This window comes from Staurois parvus, unplaced genomic scaffold, assembly GCF_062004578.1.
Source record: "Staurois parvus isolate SC_StPar_1 unplaced genomic scaffold, SC_StPar_1.0 ptg001882l, whole genome shotgun sequence".
Lineage (NCBI taxonomy): Eukaryota > Metazoa > Chordata > Amphibia > Anura > Ranidae > Staurois > Staurois parvus.
The window spans coordinates 606,725-626,052 of record NW_028319678.1 but is presented as its reverse complement, the minus strand read 5'-3'; the positions used below and the strand labels follow the sequence as shown (position 1 = coordinate 626,052).

The window sequence follows — 19,328 nt, the reverse complement described above, 5'->3', positions numbered from 1 at the left end:
CCTGCCAACAAGATCCTGGGGAATGCTGATTAGCCCAAATTTTGTGAGAAGATACTGCAGCATAGTGCAGGGTCACCTTGTGAGATTTGGGCAACTCCACATTCTCTGAGATCTGTCCAGAAGGAGGATGATGTCCCCAGCACCCAGATGCCGTAGTAGTAAGCCAGGGAAAGGTAAGTATATCATGTAACTCATTCGTACATTTTTCCATTCCTGGTGTCCATCATCACTGGGACAAGAAGTGAGGGATATCCAACTCAACAGGAATGCAGACTGCTATTAAAACTGGACAGATCTAACTTTCTCTCCTGTTTCACTTCTGATGAAAATTGTGTTTTTATTTGTGTATATACCTGTTTGAACTGTTTTCACTCACTTCTTGTGCCACTGGACAGGAAGTGAGGAGAAATCTTCCCAACTAGGGCACAGATGGCAATTAAAAGCCAAGAGGGGTTCAAATCCTTACCAAGTTTTGGGTGGCGTTCCACCCAAAGATGCTGTTTGAGTATATACATGCTTATGGTTGTGCTTATGTTTTTTCCTCTTTTTTTCCATCTATAGTGGCTGGATGTGGCCATATCCATGAGATAACTCTTGTCTGTTCTGCTCATGGTAAAGCCATGGCCGTGGACAAGGGGGTACTACCAGTCCTCCTGTACGGGGCCCAGGCCAGCAGGGGGGCCCAGGCAGCTGGGTGAATCCGATGTGGGCAGGGAGGGTGATCGGTATGAGGGGAGGGGCAATTACTGGACCTGATAACCTGTATGGCTCTCCCTGCAGCAGCTGAAATCTGGCTTCTTCTCCTCTCCCTTCTGCTTGCTTTCAGCTGCTGCAGAGTAAGCCATACAGGGGATCAGTTCCAGTAATAGCCCCCTCAATGCACCCATCACCCTACCTGTGCACAATACTTTTCACCCTGCCAGTTTCCCCTTGTGCTCCCACCCTTGCAGTACTGCCGACTTCCCTCCTCTCCTTCCCACCAGCAGCTGCAACCACATAATATGATCCTTCAGGATGGAGAGTGGGGGAAGGGTTCGGTAAATAAGTCCTAGTAAACTGTTTTTCTTGGGGTGGAGGGCCCTGTCAAGCTGGCTGTATGGGGCCCCGGGGTTTCTAACTGCAGCCCTGGGTAAAACCGATGCCTAAAATGCCTGGCCTCCTCCTCCATCCATACGGGATCTGCAAAAAATTAAATCTGTGGTTGTTCAGAGTAGTTTGCTCCAGCCTGCTTCTCTTGTCTGTGGCCAACCTCTCGTTTTCTTGGCCTATTCATTACAAATTCTAAAGCCTCAAGGTTTTTTACCTTAATGCATTTTCTGCATTAAGGTGCGAAAACCTTCTGTGCCAGAGGATTCTCCCCCCTTATACTTATCTGAGCTCAAATTCGATGCCAATAGATGAAGACAGGGCGGGCCGGGAGTGAGCCTGTTGGAGTTCCTCCATAGAAATCTGCTTTCTATGGGGGCGCTTGGCAGGGGGGAGGAGCCAGGAGCGTCAGTGGGGGACTTGGGAAGAGGAGGATCAGGGCGGCTCCGTGCACAACCATTGCTCAGAGCAGGTAAATATGATATGTTAATTATTTTGATTTAAAAACCTGGAAGCTTTACAATCACTTTAGACTATGTTTGTTGTCTTTCTGTGTTTCCTTTTGTCTCTCCCCATCAGCTTTTGGTCCCTTCCAGCCACCATGTTAGTGGTGTGTATCCCAGATGTCTGTTCCTTGTATTTCTTCACGGAACCCTCGTATCTGCTCATTGAGACCCTTGTATCCCCTCACATTACCCTCTTATCACCTCTTTCCTCAGGAGCAGCAGAAGAACCGCAGGGAAGCCTCATTCTACTCCATCAACACAGTGCTAGTGGGGGGGCAGGAAAAGTATCTCATAGTAAGTACTACCACCACAGTACCAGCTTTCTCACATTATAGTTGGTCTGTGTTATGTTATGTTTCCTCAGCACTGTGTCGCAGGAAATGGGTATTCAAATGTCCATAATATGCAAGATGGGAATTGTCCAGTTATTTTATTTGACACCTCTGTCCAAGTCCCTCATATGCCCTGAATGAATATTCCTAAACTTTATTGAAGATTTTTACCTTTCTCTAATCTAGAAACTGATGTTTTTCTCACCATTCTCAAACTGACTACTTAATGGGAGGCTCTGTCTTCGTGACTCACCACCTGAGCAATGCTGTAATTAGTAAAGGAGCACCATTTGCATTTCTCTGGCTGTGAAAGTGAAAATCATTAAGCTAATCTAAATAAATCCATCTCCTCCATTCATACGGTGCCAGCCTCACAGGCTGCACATACCTAATTCCTTGGCTGGTCCACCAACCTTTGCGGCCCTCCATAACAAAGAAAGTTATGCTGTTTTTGTTGTGTGACAACTTGGAGCTTAAGCAGCCCATAAGATGATTTTCATTTCTTTCCTTCCACCAAGGTGAAAGAAAAGAAAATCGCTTGATTCCCCGATGAGGTTTGGGTGGGATGGATGGTGCCTAGAACCTTCCTGGCCAGCAGAAGACAATGATTACTGCCAGCGGCCGTTAGCAGTAATCGCATGTAAACAAATCTGGCAGCCTGGTTGTACCCAAGTGGATCCAATCAGCCTGCCCATAGATAGATTGAATCTTGGCTCGTCTCTTCTGAACCGGACGGATTTCGATCCATGTATGGCCGGCTTTACACAAGGTAGGGGAATCTCATGGCCCCCATGTGACAGTGCTCAGCCAATTGCCAAGCACCAGCATGTCTTGCAGGATGATGGGAAGTGGGTCACATGTTCCCCCCCCTTCATACCCCAGTATGTCACATCACTCCTAACGACCAAATAGAGCAGCAAAGGAAAGAAGAATGCAGCTTGTGGAGTTGACATTAAAGAGAACCTGTTACTTTGCCCTGCATGGACAAAGCACAAGTTTTTTTTAAATTACGGCATTTCTTGTGCAGTGACTGCAAGTGCGTTATTTATTTTTTGAAGGTGAAGTTTCCCCTTTTAAGTAGACATCCCATGGGGTATACAAAGAAATCTTTGACATCTTGTTTTTTTGATTTCAGGAATACTAATAGTAATGCCCCATAAGTGAGCTGTGGGGTGCTAACGACAGTTCTTAGTATCTTAATTTCTTTCCTCTTTGCACAGTTTGCTCTTTTACTACTTTTTTACATTTTATAAAGCAAGACACGGAATTCACAGGGACAGTATTTCAGCAATGTACGGAAGGGACACACTGATAAAAAGGAACAGATAGTTTTTTCAGTATGTGCTGGGAAAGGGGTGAAATGGAACATACAGCAATGAAGAGAAATATTATTTCATCTCTAGAAGTCAGATTGTCATGTTTGTGTTAGAAGGAAATACATCAGCTTCTGTCTGCAATCACTAGGCCACAGTGTATACCGCTCTGGTCCCATTCCTTCATCCTTTAATTGACAGCCTAATTATGTAATTCCACAGAGGAGCAGCCTGACCTGAATCTGTGAGCCGACAGCTCTGAATAGGACGCCGTGTCCCTCACCCAAATATTTGATGCAAACTTACTTAAAGCTGAACTCCGAAGAACTGAAAAGAGCTTCCCTTGCAGTGGTTCATCCCCTGCAATGCAAGGGTTAAATTCTCATTTATGCCTAGGATATCAGGAAAACCATCCATGGCCATGTAAGATCACCTGCATGGTAGGGGTTGGGGAAAGACCTGGCAACCTACCCTGTAAAAATAATTGCTAAGAGAATTCATGGAAAAAGTTGCTTACAAGTGACGGTCCATGCAATTGCCAAGGGTCGGATACGACTGAATGGATAGATAGATATAGATAGATAGATAGATAGATAAATATGAATAGATAGATAGATAGATAGATAGATAGATAGATAAATATGAATAGATAGATAGATAGATAGATAAATATGAATAGATAGATAGATAGGATATGAATAGATAGATAGATAGGATATGAATAGATAGATAGATAGGATATGAATAGATAGATAGGATATGAATAGATAGATAGGATATGAATAGATAGATAGGATATGAATAGATAGATAGATAGATAAATATGAATAGATAATAGATATGAATAGATAGATATGAATAGATAATAGATAGATATGAATAGATAGATATGAATAGATAGATATGAATAGATAATAGATATGAATAGATAGATAGATATGAATAGATAGATAGATAGATAGATAGATAGATAGATAGATAGATATGAATAGATAGATAGATAGATATGAATAGATAGATAGATAGATATGAATAGATAGATAGATATGAATAGATAGATAGATAGATATGAATAGATAGATAGATAGATAGATATGAATAGATAGATAGATAGATCGATCAGGAAAACACACTTTTACTCACCTTATCCCTCACTTCCCCAGCAGCCGGTGCTCTCCTCTTCACTCCTATGCTGCAGGTTGTGGGTTTGCGCTCAGTGTCTACACTTACATTTTGGGACAGCTGGTCCTCCATTGTTCATGGTGTCTTCACAACTGTGACTGCCAGACAGAACTCTAAAGAGAAGAGGATTTGGGGGCCGGTTATATAGAAGAGGAGGCTGTGGGAGTGAGGTACACCATAAGTAAAAAGGCTTTTTTTTATGGTACCATAGACAAAAACAGGCCTTTAACCCTTGCTTGCTGTGCAAGGAAACTCACTTCAAGGCTTTTTTCTTTCCTTTTTTTTTTAATTTCCCTATCGTTGAGCTGTCACTGGGCTAAAGAGAGGGAGAATGCTGCAGATATGCCTTCCAAACCTCCTAGTCACTCCCCAGTCATTCCACCCCTTCATGCTTCCTTTGCCTTCCTATTAGCCAGCAAGGCTGCCCATCCCAGTGATTACCCAATAACAATGTGTAGGGGTGGGGAATGGCAGCAAGCTCCCACACTACTCAATAATGTGGGAGCTTGCTGCCTGTCATGACGGCCTGCAATTCAACTACAAGAGGAAATTTTGGAAGGCTGCTGCAGGTATGGTGATCTCCTAGGTGCCGGCATTTCAGTTGGCTTTTGACTGGCTCAGATGTCATTCAGCTTCTAAATAAAAGAATAATGCAAAGTCTTCCATGACTTAGCAGCCACATGCAGAGGAGGTAAAGGCCATTGTCATGGGTGACGGAACTTTTTTGTTATTGATTGGCCTGGATTTATTGTGCTGATGGAAGGCCTAGCATTATCCTCCTGAAAAACTTTCTATAAGAAGCAAAAAAAAAATGACAGTGCTTATGTTTGCAGCTTGTCAATGTGCTTTTTGTATAGGACTTGAAAGGTGTTTGTTTTTTTTTTTTGTTTTTTTTTAAAGCAAGATTCAGACACTTTTTTAAAATTGTTCTTTTTCCCCAGCTATTTGAGGTGGATGTGGATACGGAGTTTCTGAAACAGTCAGATGCTGCCTGTGATGTGGCCTGTTTAATGTATGATGTCAGTGACCCCAAATCCTTCAACTACTGCGCCAGTATATACAAGGTGAGTCCTTACATGTATCTGTCACGGTGAAGGAAGCCATCATATGGGCTATGACAGTGTTTATTAAAGTGTTTGTAAACCCTAACAATGAACTTGTTGTATTTGCTCCCTTTTGGTCTGGTAACCTCTCACCACTCATGTAAAACATTTGTGCGACATACGCTGCACATATGCATCTGTTGGCTCACGGCACGCTACCAGTACAGAGACCGAGCTTTCAAAGACAGCTTTCGGTGTACACTAATGATCAGGAGCTGGCAGGACTTGCTCGTGATAATGCAACCACCGTGACAGACAATTACCCTAGATTCACATCTGCGCGTGTGGTGCCGCTGCAGATCTGCACGAAAATCCGTGTATCCGCACCACCCGTACAGGGAATTGCGGACCCGCGGGCGGGTGCCATCAGACTTCTTTCCCTGCATGTCACGAGCACAGGAGTCCATTCAAATGAATGGGCTCTCATGCCCGTGCAAAACGCGGCCCGCACTACCACATAGGTGTGAACCGGGGGTCAGAGTAGTCACCTGATTAGACAAACCACCTGTCCCCTGGGCATAATAGCCCAGGTAAAGGGACACCAGGGCAGGTGGGAAGGGGGTTGAATTTACCATCAAAAGTGTTTGTTTTATTTTATATGTTCAGTAAGAGAAAACAATACCTGTTGATCCTGCCATAAAACCAGCACTGTCCTGTGCACTTTGCAGTGTTATCTCAAACAGGGTTATAAGGAAGTGAGGTAGGAACACAAAGTACTTTGTTACGGAGATAAAGATAGGGGGAGGTGTCTTGTAGGCTCAACCCACTTCATGTAACATGTTCCCAATGATGCAGCTGCTCATCCATTCACAGAGTTCTGTGAATAAATGAATTACAGGTCCTGACACCTTTAGCGACTGTTGGCTTGTAGTGCTCAATGAACGACCACGGGGCTGTGGAGCGTCATGGTAGTTCATTGAATCTTCCTGTCAGTATATTTGCTTGTCCATACATCCCGTACAGGCAAGCAGATATACTGACAGGTCTGCAGAAGACCTGCATGGCACCAGCTATCTGCTGGTCGTTGGTGCAATGCTTTACACGTACCTGCAACCAAATATAATAAAGGCACATTTTTTTACCTGCAACAAATGTGAATTTATTATTTTTGGTCAAAAGGTGAACTTATCTTTCAAATTGGAATTCTCTAGAATTTCCAAACTCATTATGTACTCCCGGAGTAAAAATCTAATAGCATGTTATTATTTATGGTATTAAGGCTTGAACATGCACTGCAGACACAGATTTAACAATTGTGATATATTTTTATTTATTTTATTTATTTCAGGTACTTATATAGTGCTGTCAATTTACGCAGCACTTTACATATATATTGTACATTTACATCAGTCCCTAACCCTCAAGGGGTGTACAATCTAAGGTCTCTAACTCACATTCATACATACTAGGGACAATTTAGACAGGAGCCAAATAACCTACCAGCATGTCTTTAGAGTGTGAGAGGAAACCGGAGTACCAGAGGAAACCCACGCAGGCACAGGGAGAACATGCAAACTCCAGGCAGGTGGTGCCGTCGTTGGGATTTGAACCAACGACCCCAGTACTGCCAGGTGGAAATGCTAACCATTTAGCCACTGTTTATAAACGTCTTTATAAAAAAAACCAAGTTTCATAAACAAACAAAAATATTGCTTCATGACAAACCGAAGTGCAACTAAAAAAAAACAAAACAAAAATACTGTAAACTTTATTGGCTGTAATGCCAGGCTGCAAGTGGGGATGGGGAAGTAAATGGGAGTGAGGGAGTGCCAGGGCAGAGAACTGGATGGTCTGGAGAAGCTAAGTATTGCTACCTTGCTGGGAGGGTTAACACTCACCGCATCATATCCAGACACGAATCTGACAGCGGAGTTCCTTTTCTGTGGTTTGCAGGACATTGTTCCAGAACTCCCAGGCAGCAGGCAGTCAGAGGTAGCCTGCATCTCTCAGCCAGTACAGTTACAATATTACATTACATTACATTGAGTTTATATAGCGGCAAAGGGTTTGCTCAGCGCTGTACAATAGAGGGGTGGACAATACATGAAACAGCACAGCAACTACAAACAGCACACGAGGGTTAGAGGGCCCTACACTTTCGAGCTTACAATCTAGGAGGGAGGGGGTAGTGGTACAGGAGGAAGTGGCTGTGGGGGATGGAGTGGTAGGAGGAATGAAGGAGAGCGGCAGTTAGGTGAGGGTGGGGTAGGGTTCCCTGAAGAGGTGGGTTTTCAGGGAGCGCTTGAAGGTGAGGAGGGAAGGTGACAGTCTGATGGATTGCGGTAGTGAGTTCCAGAGGATGGGGGAGGACCTGGAGAAGTCTTGCAGACGTGCGTGGGAGGAGGAGACCAGGGGGCAAGATAGGAGGTCCTGTGAAGAGCGAAGGGTAGGGTGATACCTGGGAATCAGGTCGGTGAGGTAGTTAGGGGCAGTGTTGTGAATGGCCTTATAGGTCAGAGTGAGCAGTTTGAATTTGATGCGTTGGGCGATAGGGAGCCAGTGGAGGGATAGGCAGAGGGGGGTGGCAGAGGTGGAGCGGTTGGTGAGGTGGATGAGTCTACCCGCTGAGTTCAGGATGGTCTGAAGCGGGGAGAGCCTGCACTGGGGTAGGCCGGTGAGGAGGGAGTTGCAGTAGTCCAGGCGTGAGATAATCAGGGAGTGTATGAGTAGTTTAGTGGTGTCTGGGGTAAGGAAGGAGCGTATTTTGGCAGTTTGCTGATAGTCAGGGGGTTGGGGACAAGCGGAGATCCAAGCAAAGTGGAAGTTCAGGTGGGTACTGGAGATTTTAGTCAACTAAAATACGACTAAAACTATAATTCCATTTTAGGCAAAATAATATGACTAAAACGAAATTGAATTTTGACATCAAAATTAACAATGAACCACATCTAAAGACTAGTATACATCGGTATATTACATATTTGTTCTTGAGTTTAGGTACACATTAACTATATTAAAGTCCTATTAGTGAAACCATTCAATACGGAGTACCCCCCCCAGTAGGGTCACCTTTGTGCCTTGCCAACTCATCTGTGTCTCCTTCCTTTTACAGCAGCACTACATGGAGAGTCAGACGCCTTGCATGTTTGTGGGGTGTAAATGGGACCTAGGTGAAGTAAAGCAACAGCATGGGATTTCACCCTCTGAGTTCTGTCACAAGCATCGCCTACCGCCTCCCTACCACTTCAGCTGCCAGGGGACCATGGACAGAACCATTTACAACAAGCTAGCTACAGCTGCCGCATTCCCGTGAGTATCCGGCCTAGGGACGCGGCTTATGTCAAAGGACGGGGGGGTGGGGCTTTGCGGGAAGAGAATATGTTCTCTTCTGCACATTAACTTATTTTCAGCCCTGATTTGTTAAAGGCAAGAATGCCAAACATACCTGAAAGGCACATGACCATGGGGCAAATGCTTTGTACCGACAGATTTGCCTGATGGCCATTATAGAAAGCAATTATTTATTGGAATTGTGCAAAAAAAAAAAAAAAAAACCACGCTCCCCTTGCTGTCTACAGTCTGTAGAATAATGTTCCGCTACATGATGTCTCACACAGACTGACTTTTAGTCTGCTTTCCCCTTTTATGGCAAGAAGTGTGTACTTCTGTGCCCTGCTAACTGTGAGACCCTGTTGCTGACGGTGATCACATGATCAGGAACCAAACTGATCAGTTCCCAGTTGTCAGGAGCTGCAGCTATGACACAGTCATCACATGGCTTTGTTTATAAACAAAGCAGGTCAGTGACAACTGCACTGTGAAGTAAAACAAGAAGAAGCGCACCAACCTTGCGCATTACCTCAGTAACCAAATTTATTTAGTAAAAGAATGGTACTCACAAACGGCGAATAAAAACAGGCATGTAAGTCCTCCCAGGGACTTCAAAGGCAAGAGGCCAGCGCGAATCCCATCATGGGGGTGGACACTCAGTGCATCTGACGCGTTTCGAAGGTCATGCCTTCTTCCTCAGCGCTTCTTCTTGTTTTACTTCACAGTTCTGTTCGGGCTTCCCCAGCCTTGGTTTGGAGCTGCACGACCTTGTATGCCCCGGTGGTTGTTTTGTTGGGATTTGATCTACTCACCACCGGCCTGGGTCCTGGAGCGCAGGAGAAATTGCATTTAGTGACAACTGCACTCCATACTAAGTAGTGGTGCTGCATACACTGCATCACACGTTAATGTGTGTCACAGCGATGCAATTTGATGGTGTCAGTAGGTCCTGAATGGTTCCCAATGCAAAATAAATCGATCCTGCTCTATTTTTTTTTTCTACACTGTAGTGCAGTTGCATTCTGTATATACTTTTGCAGTGCCATCCCAAATTAATGAGACCTTACCGCATCATACCATGCATGGTGTGTTGCAGTAACCCGGTGATGTGAACAGGTCATAAAGGAGACAGTATACAGCTTTTGAAAGATATTGTTTTGTCCATTTATCATTCTAAAATAAGAGACCTGAGCAGGAACGTTTTCAGAAGTATACCTGAGCAGGGACGTTTTCAGAAGTATACCTGAGCAGGGACATTTTAAGAAGTATACCTGAGCAGGACGTTTTAAGAAGTATACCTAATAAAAGCCTTACAAGTCCTTCAAATACCATGTAGAAATGATTCAAGAAGGCAAACTAGTTCCAGCAACAATGCCAAGTTAGGGGACACTGCTAACTGTAGTCTGGGCTCCTAGGCTACAGTGACTTCTGGTCACAAAAGGGTTAAATAGAGCAGAAACAAAGTGTACCATATGTCATCTCCCAGAGCCCTTGACAGCGACTGTTTCTCTTGCCTGTCTTTACAGCCACCTCCATGACACCGAACTCAGCACAGCATCGTTCTGGTTGCGTGTGGCGCTGGGAGCCACAGTCGCCGCTGTTGTGGGATTCACGCTCTACAAAGCACTTCTACGCAGCAAATAGCCATCATTACCTCCTACTACTCCAACACGAACCAGCCTGAAGACTTTTAACTCCCTCGAGCACTAACCACTGTGACTGACAGGGGAACAGCTGCTTTTTACATCAGCAAAACACCGACAATGGAGGGGGCGAGCCTCCTGCTGAAAGGGGCAGCCCTTTTCTCACAGGTCACCTAGATCTTCTCATCCCTTCTTAACCTTTTTCCTCCCTCTTGTGACACAGAAGAACTTTGTAAAGTTAAACTCAACTGGCCCAACTTAAGTTTTTTGTTTTTTTGTTTTTTTTTAATTTTAACTGTGTTTTTCTAGTCTATTAAAGGACAACTCCGCCCGGCTTTTGTTCTAAGTGATTGCCGGCAAGTGGAATCCAATGGCAACTTCCTATTTCTTCTGGACCTCAGCAAAGAAAACTCTACTTTCATTTCCATTCAGCTTAGTTGGAATGTCATCGTCAGAGGGTTCTCCATTATTTAGAGAGACACTGTCACTTTGCAGATACAGAGAACAGTGACAGTGTTTTTTTAACCCAAGCACCCCCCCATCCCTGCGTCACCTCTGTGTCAGCTGATGTTGTGACCTAGAGGGAGCATTGACGCCATGCCCTTGCCATGTGACAGAACTCAGCCTAATAGTTGGATGCTGGACCCAAACACTGTCACGTGGGAGGAGGTCACCTGCTCTCATATCCCTGGAAACACTACGTATTTTATACCGGCTTAAGCAGAGGAAGAAGTAGGGGGTTATTTCTGGATAGGTGAGCATCAAATGGGCAAAGTGACAGGGTCTCTTTAAAAAATATACCTGACTGATGAAATCCAGCTGTAGGAAAGTGACACCTTTGTTTTAGCCTTGCATGAAGGGGCAGAGACTGACTACTGTTAGCAAATCTTCATTCTTATAGCCTAACTCCAGGAATACTATGACGTTAAAGTGGCTGTAAACCTCTGACATGAAATATGAACAAAGCACATCCCTCTATAGTGTGTTCTTGTCTCAATTTAGAGCACTAAGTGTCATTTCTGTCTTCTGCCTCATTCCTCTGCCAACTGTCACTTCTGCCAATTGTATCTGACACCAAGAGAAAAAAAGGTAACAGGGAAGGGACCTCCAGCACACAGCTTGTGATTGACAGCTCTGTTCCTGTGTGCTGTGTGAAGGGGGGGTGTCCCTTCCCTCCAGTCAGCTCTCACTGACCTCTGCAGGGCGTGACTTCAGTTTTTCCACCCCTGCTTTCCGAAAGCTCAGACAAGGTGTATAAATTCTGCACTTTAAACAGCAGTAGAGGAGAGAGGGCTGCAAATAAACAGGTACAACGTATGTAGGAGGATTTGTTTCATGTCTGTGTATCATCTGAGACCAGTCACTTCCCTGGGTATATTTAAGGGTTTACAACCACTTTAAATAGTTTGTTTGGACCAAGCTGGTCAAAATGAACCATTTCCTTTACTAATTGATACAGTAGCTGTCAGCACTGTATAAACTGTATCCAGCTCTGTGTCCCGGCAGCGGTATGGGGACTACCTGTCCTGTTCCCAAAACTAAATCAAGCTGGGGCTGAGTGCCACTCAGCTATTCCCAGGTAGCCTTGTATTTTTATAAAGGAAAACAAGACTGCCTCTAATTGGCTGAGGTGGAGAGGCAAGTGGATGATATCACCATCTCCACCTCAGAGAAAGCCTTGTATTCATTCAGAAAAACTTGAGGCTTCCTATGATATCATCATCTCCACCTCAGCCAACCAGAGGAAGCCTTGTATTCATTCAGAAAAACTCGAGGTGTCCTATGATGTCACCATCTCCACCTCAGAGGAAGCCTTGTATTTATTCAGAAAAACTTGAGGCTTCTTTTGATGTCATCATCTCCACCTCAGCCAACCAGAGGAAGCCTTATATTCATTAGGCAAAACTCAAGGCTTCCTATGATGTCGTCATCTCCACCTCAGAGGAAGCCTTGTATTTACTCAGAAAAACTCGTGGCTTCCTATGATGTCACCATCTCCACCTCAGAGGAAGCCTTGTATTCATTCAGAAAAACTCAAGGCTTCCTATGATGTCACCATCTCCACCTCAGAGTAAGCCTTGTATTCATTCAGAAAAACTCGAGGTGTCCTATGATGTCACCATCTCCACCTCAGAGGAAGCCTTGTATTCATTCAGAAAAACTCAAGGCTTCCTATGATGTCACCATCTCCACCTCAGAGGAAGCCTTGTATTTATTCAGAAAAACTTGAGGCTTCTTTTGATGTCATCATCTCCACCTCAGCCAACCAGAGGTAGCCTTATATTCATTAGGCAAAACTCAAGGCTTCCTATGATGTCATCATCTCCACCTCAGAGGAAGCCTTGTATTCATTCACTAAAACTTGAGGCTTCCTCTGATGTCACCATCTCCATCTCAGAGGAAGCCTTGTATTTATTCAGAAAAACTGGAGGCTTCTTTTGATGTCATCATCTCCACCTCAGCCAACCGGAGGAAGCCTTCTATTCATTCAGAAAAACACAAGGCTTCCTGTGAATGGCTGAGGAGTGCTCAGCCTGACTTGCTTTTGTTTCGGGCACGGTACGGGAAGTCCCTGTGAACGCTGTTGGAAGACAGCACTGTATACTGTATGTAGCTGATGCTACATAGAATCATTGCATCAATTGGCAAAAAAAACAAAATGCTTTGTTAGGGCCATCTTAGTCCACACAAACTATTTCAAGTCGTGGTATTCCTGGAGTTCGGCTTTAAGCCTCTGAAAGGTATAAAAACCAGAAGCTCATGCAACCAACCAGTGGTCACTCACTTCCGTTTAGGGTAGCGTTCACGTTCAAAGGGTTAAACCGATATTTAGGCGGCTGGACTGAATTACCCGCTGGCTTTTTACACCTCTCAGATACTCCAATGGTGACAGTAACAGTCTGAAAATTCTGGCTCCACCATACCAAAGAGTCTCACTTCTCATCACTTATAATTAGAGAAAATTCACCAGAGAAAGTGGCAGTTCCTTAGAATGACTGAATGAAATGGGCGGAGCTGGGAACTGCAGAGAGTTTACTGTTGACATTCTTGAGTTGTAACAAACCAGTGGGGTGTTTAGTCCATGAGCTCTCAGACATGAAAGGTTTTCTTAAAGCACCAGGAGAGGCCAGCGCTACCTTGTCCTCAGTCAGCCCGCTACCCACATGTCACAGGCAAGTGATCATCTGCACTCTGATAATATCATCAATAATAAAACTTGATTGTTCTGAAAAGTGAACGCAGGTTTGCCCGGACCCTCCTCACTGCTGTTGCATTTCACCTGGAAAAAGCTACAATGAAATATGTCCAGGGAGAAGAATCTTGTGTTCATTGTTCAGAACAATAAAGTTTTATCAACGCAGAAGGCAGCAGGTCCTTTGTTTGCCTTGTTAGGGCACCCCCCCCCCCTCTAACTCCACTCAATGATTCTATCCTGCTTCTCCATTTTTCTGTCTGAGTCTTGTGTCCAATCCATGTGCAAGCTCCTTGTCTGTCTGTGTTGGAGCTTACACAGTGTTAGTAGCCACCTCCCCTCCCCCATGTGACATTGTTCACACTGACAATTGGCTGTCCAGGCCTGAACACTATGTCTTGGGAGGGAAGTTGCATACGCCTTTAAATCTGGAAGCACAACGTATTTTCAAGAAATCTGACGGATGAATGAAGCGGCGAGGGTATGCAGAAAAGGTTAATATCAGTAGTGAGGGGGTGCCCTATCAAGAGAACCTGTCATGTGTGCCCTGAGTAAACAAAGTGACAGATTTCTTGGCGGGCTGACCCTTTAAACCTGCTGTCTTTGCCTTGTTAGAACAATTCCGGTGAAGACCAAAGTGAACATATCGTCATGTCTTCAGGTTTTATTTTCATTTTTATATATTCTCTTTTTTTTTTTTTTTCTTGAATAAATGTGCTGATATTGGACCAATGAAATGTTTTCCTGTGATAGTTAGATCTGCTTTTTCATTGCCGGTTTAGAGGGGATGTTCTTACCGCATCTTAGGGGAAATCATAAGGACAGAAGAATGAAGTGGTGCAAATCCAGTTTGGCAGGTTAGCCGTATTGATATCGTTGATGCTTCTGTGCTAGGAAAAGACGTCTACATTATATTTACAACAAATTTGTTTCCCTCAAGTAGGCACACCCCTTATCGTGCCTATACATATGTTAGAATCATCGATAACCCAGTGGTTTAATTATTCCTAACTAATCTATAAAAACAAGTCACTGAATTTACTAAGCTTTAAATGGCATTAGTTCAGTTCCCTGTCCTAGGCCTGTGGGCTGCTTTAAATGCTGACAGCGCCATTTGGCTCCACCCCAAATACCACCCACAGCCCAATGTGCTCTGTGGCAGAAACAGGATTCTTGAATTCTCAGGTGAGCTGTGTCAGAGTGAAAAGGGTGCAATGGTGGAAGGGGTTGCAGAGCTGAAAAGGGTACAATGGTGAAAGCTGGTGCAGTGGTGGAAGAGGTTACAGAGCTGAAAAGGGTACAATGGTGGAAGAGGAGTTGCAGAGCTGAAAAGGGTACAATGGTGAAAGCTGGTGCAGTGGTGGAATGGGTTGCAGAGCTAAAAAGGGTGCAGTGGTGGAAGGGGTTGTAGAGCTGCAAAGGGTGCAATGGTGGAAGGGGTTGCAGAGCTGAAAAGGGTGCAATGGTGGAAGGGGTTGCAGAGCTGCAAAGGGCGCAATGGTGGAAGGGGTTGCAGAGCTGCAAAGGGCGCAATGGTGGAAGGGGTTGCAGAGCTGCAAAGGGTGCAATGGTGGAAGGGGTTGCTGAGCTGAAAATGGTGGAAAGGGTTGCAGAGCTGAAAAGGGTGCAATGGTGGAAGGGGTTGCAGAGCTGCAAAGGGTGCAATGGTGGAAGGGGTTGCAGAGCTGCAAAGGGTGCAATGGTGGAAGGGGTTGCAGAGCTGCAAAGGGTGCAATGGTGGAAGGGGTTGCTGAGCTGAAAATGGTGGAAAGGGTTGCAGAGCTGAAAAGGGTGCAATGGTGGAAGGGCTTGCAGAGCTGCAAAGGGTGCAATGGTGGAAGGGGTTGCAGAGCTGCAAAGGGTGCAATGGTGGAAGGGGTGCAGTGGTGGAATAGGTTGTAGCATGAAAAGGAGTTGAATTTGTTAGAGCTGAACCTAGTGGTGTATTTAGGTTTTTTGCTGCCCTAGGCAACACAAACGTTGGACGCCCTCCTCCCCGGTGGAGTGAGCCTGACAGTGACCCCCCGACCCGAGAAAGCATTCCACTAACACACACCCTCCCTGCGGTGTGAGCCTGACAGTGACCCCCCAAACTGAGAGAGCCATCCACTAACACCCCCCACCCCCGCCGGCAACAGGGAGAAAGACACTTACCTTCATATAGCTCTGGATATCCCCGGGAACGACAATCGGGCTCTGCATACACCATCCAGCAGCCCACAGCCTCTCTCAGATCTCACCTGGTCTTCATGCCGCATATGTCCCTTCTTCCAGGGGGCAGTGCTGCCCCCCTAAGAAATGCCACCCTAGGCAAATGCCTTGTGGTAAATACGCCCCTGGCTGAACCCCCCCTTGAAAAAGCTGCACCCTTGAAGTGATCTATGTTTTGACTTGAAGGACAAATAATTGATTCATATAAATGGCAGCCCCACCAGCTACTTCTATTCTGTTCCCTCCATTGCCAATCCATTCCCCCGTGGAAGTGACATGACATCTGTTGCTTTCTTGTTTCTAGGAATCATGTGACTTGCACCCCCTCCTCCTGACAGTGGTGCTGTTTGATGATTGGCTTCTCAGGTACCCAGCATTGCCACATGGGAGTCGGTGAGAATCCTCACTCCTGTGTAAGCTCCAAATGGATGTGCAGCCAATATTAGACTGTATCAGCGTTGCATGACTGCACAATTGTCAGTTAAAGTAGCGCAGTGCCGTATAACAAAAAATGGCCCGGTCAGGAAGGGGGGTAAATCTTCCGGAGGGCAAGTGAATGTAGAAATATATTCCAATGTTGCTAGTATCTGGTCCACACATGGCTTGTGTGTTCTGTGTACAGTGCGTTCTGGAGCTGCCATTTATACTATATATCCACTTCCTATACACAGATCCAATTGCAGTTTAATATTTCCTTTCCTGTCTCTGAAATCTTGTGGCAGGGCTGGGGGACAAGGCAGGCTTCTGGTGTCACACGTCACGTGACCTGCTAGTATCACAAATCATATGACCAGCAGACCAGGACATTTGGGCCGTCTTACTAGTCAAGGAGCCTTAAAGCAAACCTTTCCCAAGAGAAAATTGGAGGCTTCTATTACTGATATGTGATCCTATATTGGTTAAAAAAAAAAAAAAAGATCCACATCCTGCAGGATGCAGGTTTTCATGCTATCTCCCACTGTAACTGCTATACCTTTCACAATGTGTGTCTTCCCCGCATGGTATAGAACAGGCAGCTCAAGCTATTCCTCTCACCAGCAATATATCAGTACTCTTGGTTTTAAGTAGCTTTTGCAATTTGAGAGCCAATTAAATACTGATAAGGGTAGAGCGGTTCACGATGAGCAATATTATCCCCCAACCTTGTCCAAACCTTCATTTTTTTTATTTTATTTTTTTTTTTTAATCTGAATTATTTGTTTTGTACAGGGGTCTCCAAACTTTCTTAACAAAGGGCCAGTTTACTGACTTTCTTACTTTAGGAGGGCCGGACTGTGGCCATTGGGAGTAGAAAAGGTCCTGACATCAGTTGGAAAAAACAATGTCCAATCGTTGGTGTCACTGGGAGGAATTGTACCTCTTCATTGGAGGAATGGTGCCTCATCATTGATATCATTGGGCCCCATTGTTGGTGTCATTGGGAGGAATTGTGCCTCATCATTGATGTCATTGGGCCTCATTGTTGGTGTCACTGGGAGGAATTGTGCCTCGTCATTGATATCATTGGGCCCCATTGTTGGTGTCACTGGGAGGAATTGTGCCTCGTCATTGATATCATTGGGCCCCATTGTTAGTGTCACTGGGAGGAATTGTGCCTCGTCATTGATGTCATTGGGCCCCATTGTTGGTGTCATTGGGAGGAATTGTGCCTCGTCATTGATATCATTGGGCCCCATTGTTGGTGTCACTGGGAGGAATTGTGCCTCGTCATTGATATCATTGGGCCCCATTGTTAGTGTCACTGGGAGGAATTGTGCCTCGTCATTGATGTCATTGGGCCCCATTGTTAGTGTCACTGGGAGGAATTGTGCCTCGTCATTGATGTCATTGGGAGGAATTGTGCCTCGTCATTGATGTCATTGGGCTCCATTGTTGGTGTCACTGGGAGGAATTGTGCCTCGTCATTGATATCATTGGGCCCCATTGTTGGTGTCACTGGGAGGAATTGTGCCTCGTCATTGATATCATTGGGCCCCATTGTTAGTGTCACTGGGAAGAATTGTGCCTCATCATTGATATCATTTGACCCCATTGTTGGTGTCATTGGGAGAAACTGTGTTGCATCATTGATCTCATTGGGTGCAATTGAGAATGTCACCAGCACACCGAAGATCACCAATATGGGTCCAAAAGTTTTAATAGCTGCTGTAACTATGTGATCGTTAATTAAAACTTTTGGACCCATATTGGTGATCCTCGGTGTGCTGGTGACATTTTCCCTGCTGATTCTGTTCCGTTCCAGCCGACGGTCCCTGCAGCACCCACTTATACACACAGCCATTTTTAATGCAGGAACGTGTGCGTTTGGATTGTACACTTGCATTGGGAGGAATTGCACCCCATTCTTGGTGTCATTGGGAGGAATTGTGCCCCTTCATAGTTGTCATTGGGAGGAATTGCACCCCATTCTTGGTGTCATTGGGACGAATTGTTCCCCTTCATAATTGTCATTGGGAGGAATTGCACCCCTTCATTGGTGTCAGTGGGGGGGAATTCTGCCCCACTGTTGGTATCAATGGGTGAAATAGTGTCCCAAGGGCCAGATAAAAGCAAGCAAAGGGCCACATTTGGCCCCTGGGCCGCAGTTTGGAGACCATTGGTTTAGTATATACTTTAGCTATGTGTCCCCTGCTTGAGATAGGTAAGCTGGAATTCACCTTTACTGCACACTTCAAAATACACAAAAACGATTAGATTCAGCCACAGATCCTTGGGTTATGGTGTTGGAAAGCACGTTTAATTTGGTGCAAAATGAACTGTGGGCACTTTTGTTCTATGCAAAGCTTCTTGAAAAGGCATGCTGGGACTTGTAGTTGTAGACTGGATAAAGCACTGTGTAGCCCCTCCCCCCACCTTAATTTCACAACAGCATATTTTTCCCTAAGCACTCAGCAATGTCACAGATCCCGTCTGAGGGATACAAATAAAGAGCGATATTTTATCAATCATCTCCGTTGGCTACAGACTGGCAGTATTGTAATGTTTGGTCCGGAGGAGGATATCTATGGTTTGTTTTTTTACTGTGCTGAAACTCAATGAGAACCGATTACAATTCTGGACTGAAATAGAATGGAAGACACAAATGTTTCTTTAATAAATATTGGATGATCTCTGTGAATAAAGGTTTTATAATTGCTGCAATGCCGTCTGGGGATTTATTTCATTGGTCTGCTGGATGGAAGTGACTTGTAGCTTGTCTTAGGAGGTGAAAGTCAATGAGGTGAGCGGAGTCCTCTAATACTGCATAGAGCATTTCAGGAGAGGGGGGTCAGAGGAAAGAGCGGAGTCCTCCAGCAGTGCAGAGTATTTCAGGAGAGGAGAGTTACAGAGGAAGGAGCGGAGTCCTCCAGCAGAGCCGAGTATTTCAGGAGAGGAGCGTTATAGAGGAAAGAGCGGAGTCCTCCAGCAGAGCAGAGTATTTTAAGGAGAGGAGTTATAGAGGAAGAGGCGGAGTCCTCCGGCAGCGCAGAGTATTTCAGGAGAGGAGTT

General features: G+C 45.1%; 1 protein-coding gene across 1 annotated transcript in view; it reads left to right on the top strand.

Annotated features, from left to right (window-relative positions):
- The window catches only part of RHOT2 (ras homolog family member T2), a 64,767-nt gene extending 45,787 nt beyond the window's left edge, over nt 1-18,980 (top strand). The window contains exons 16-19 of the mRNA XM_089664321.1: nt 1,806-1,886; nt 5,361-5,483; nt 8,575-8,771; nt 10,319-18,980. Of these exons, the coding sequence (XP_089520447.1) occupies nt 1,806-1,886; nt 5,361-5,483; nt 8,575-8,771; nt 10,319-10,436 (519 nt within the window). The 3' untranslated portion in view covers nt 10,437-18,980. The remainder of the gene's footprint in view (nt 1-1,805; nt 1,887-5,360; nt 5,484-8,574; nt 8,772-10,318) is intronic.
- The last annotated feature ends 348 nt before the right edge of the window (nt 18,981-19,328 follow it).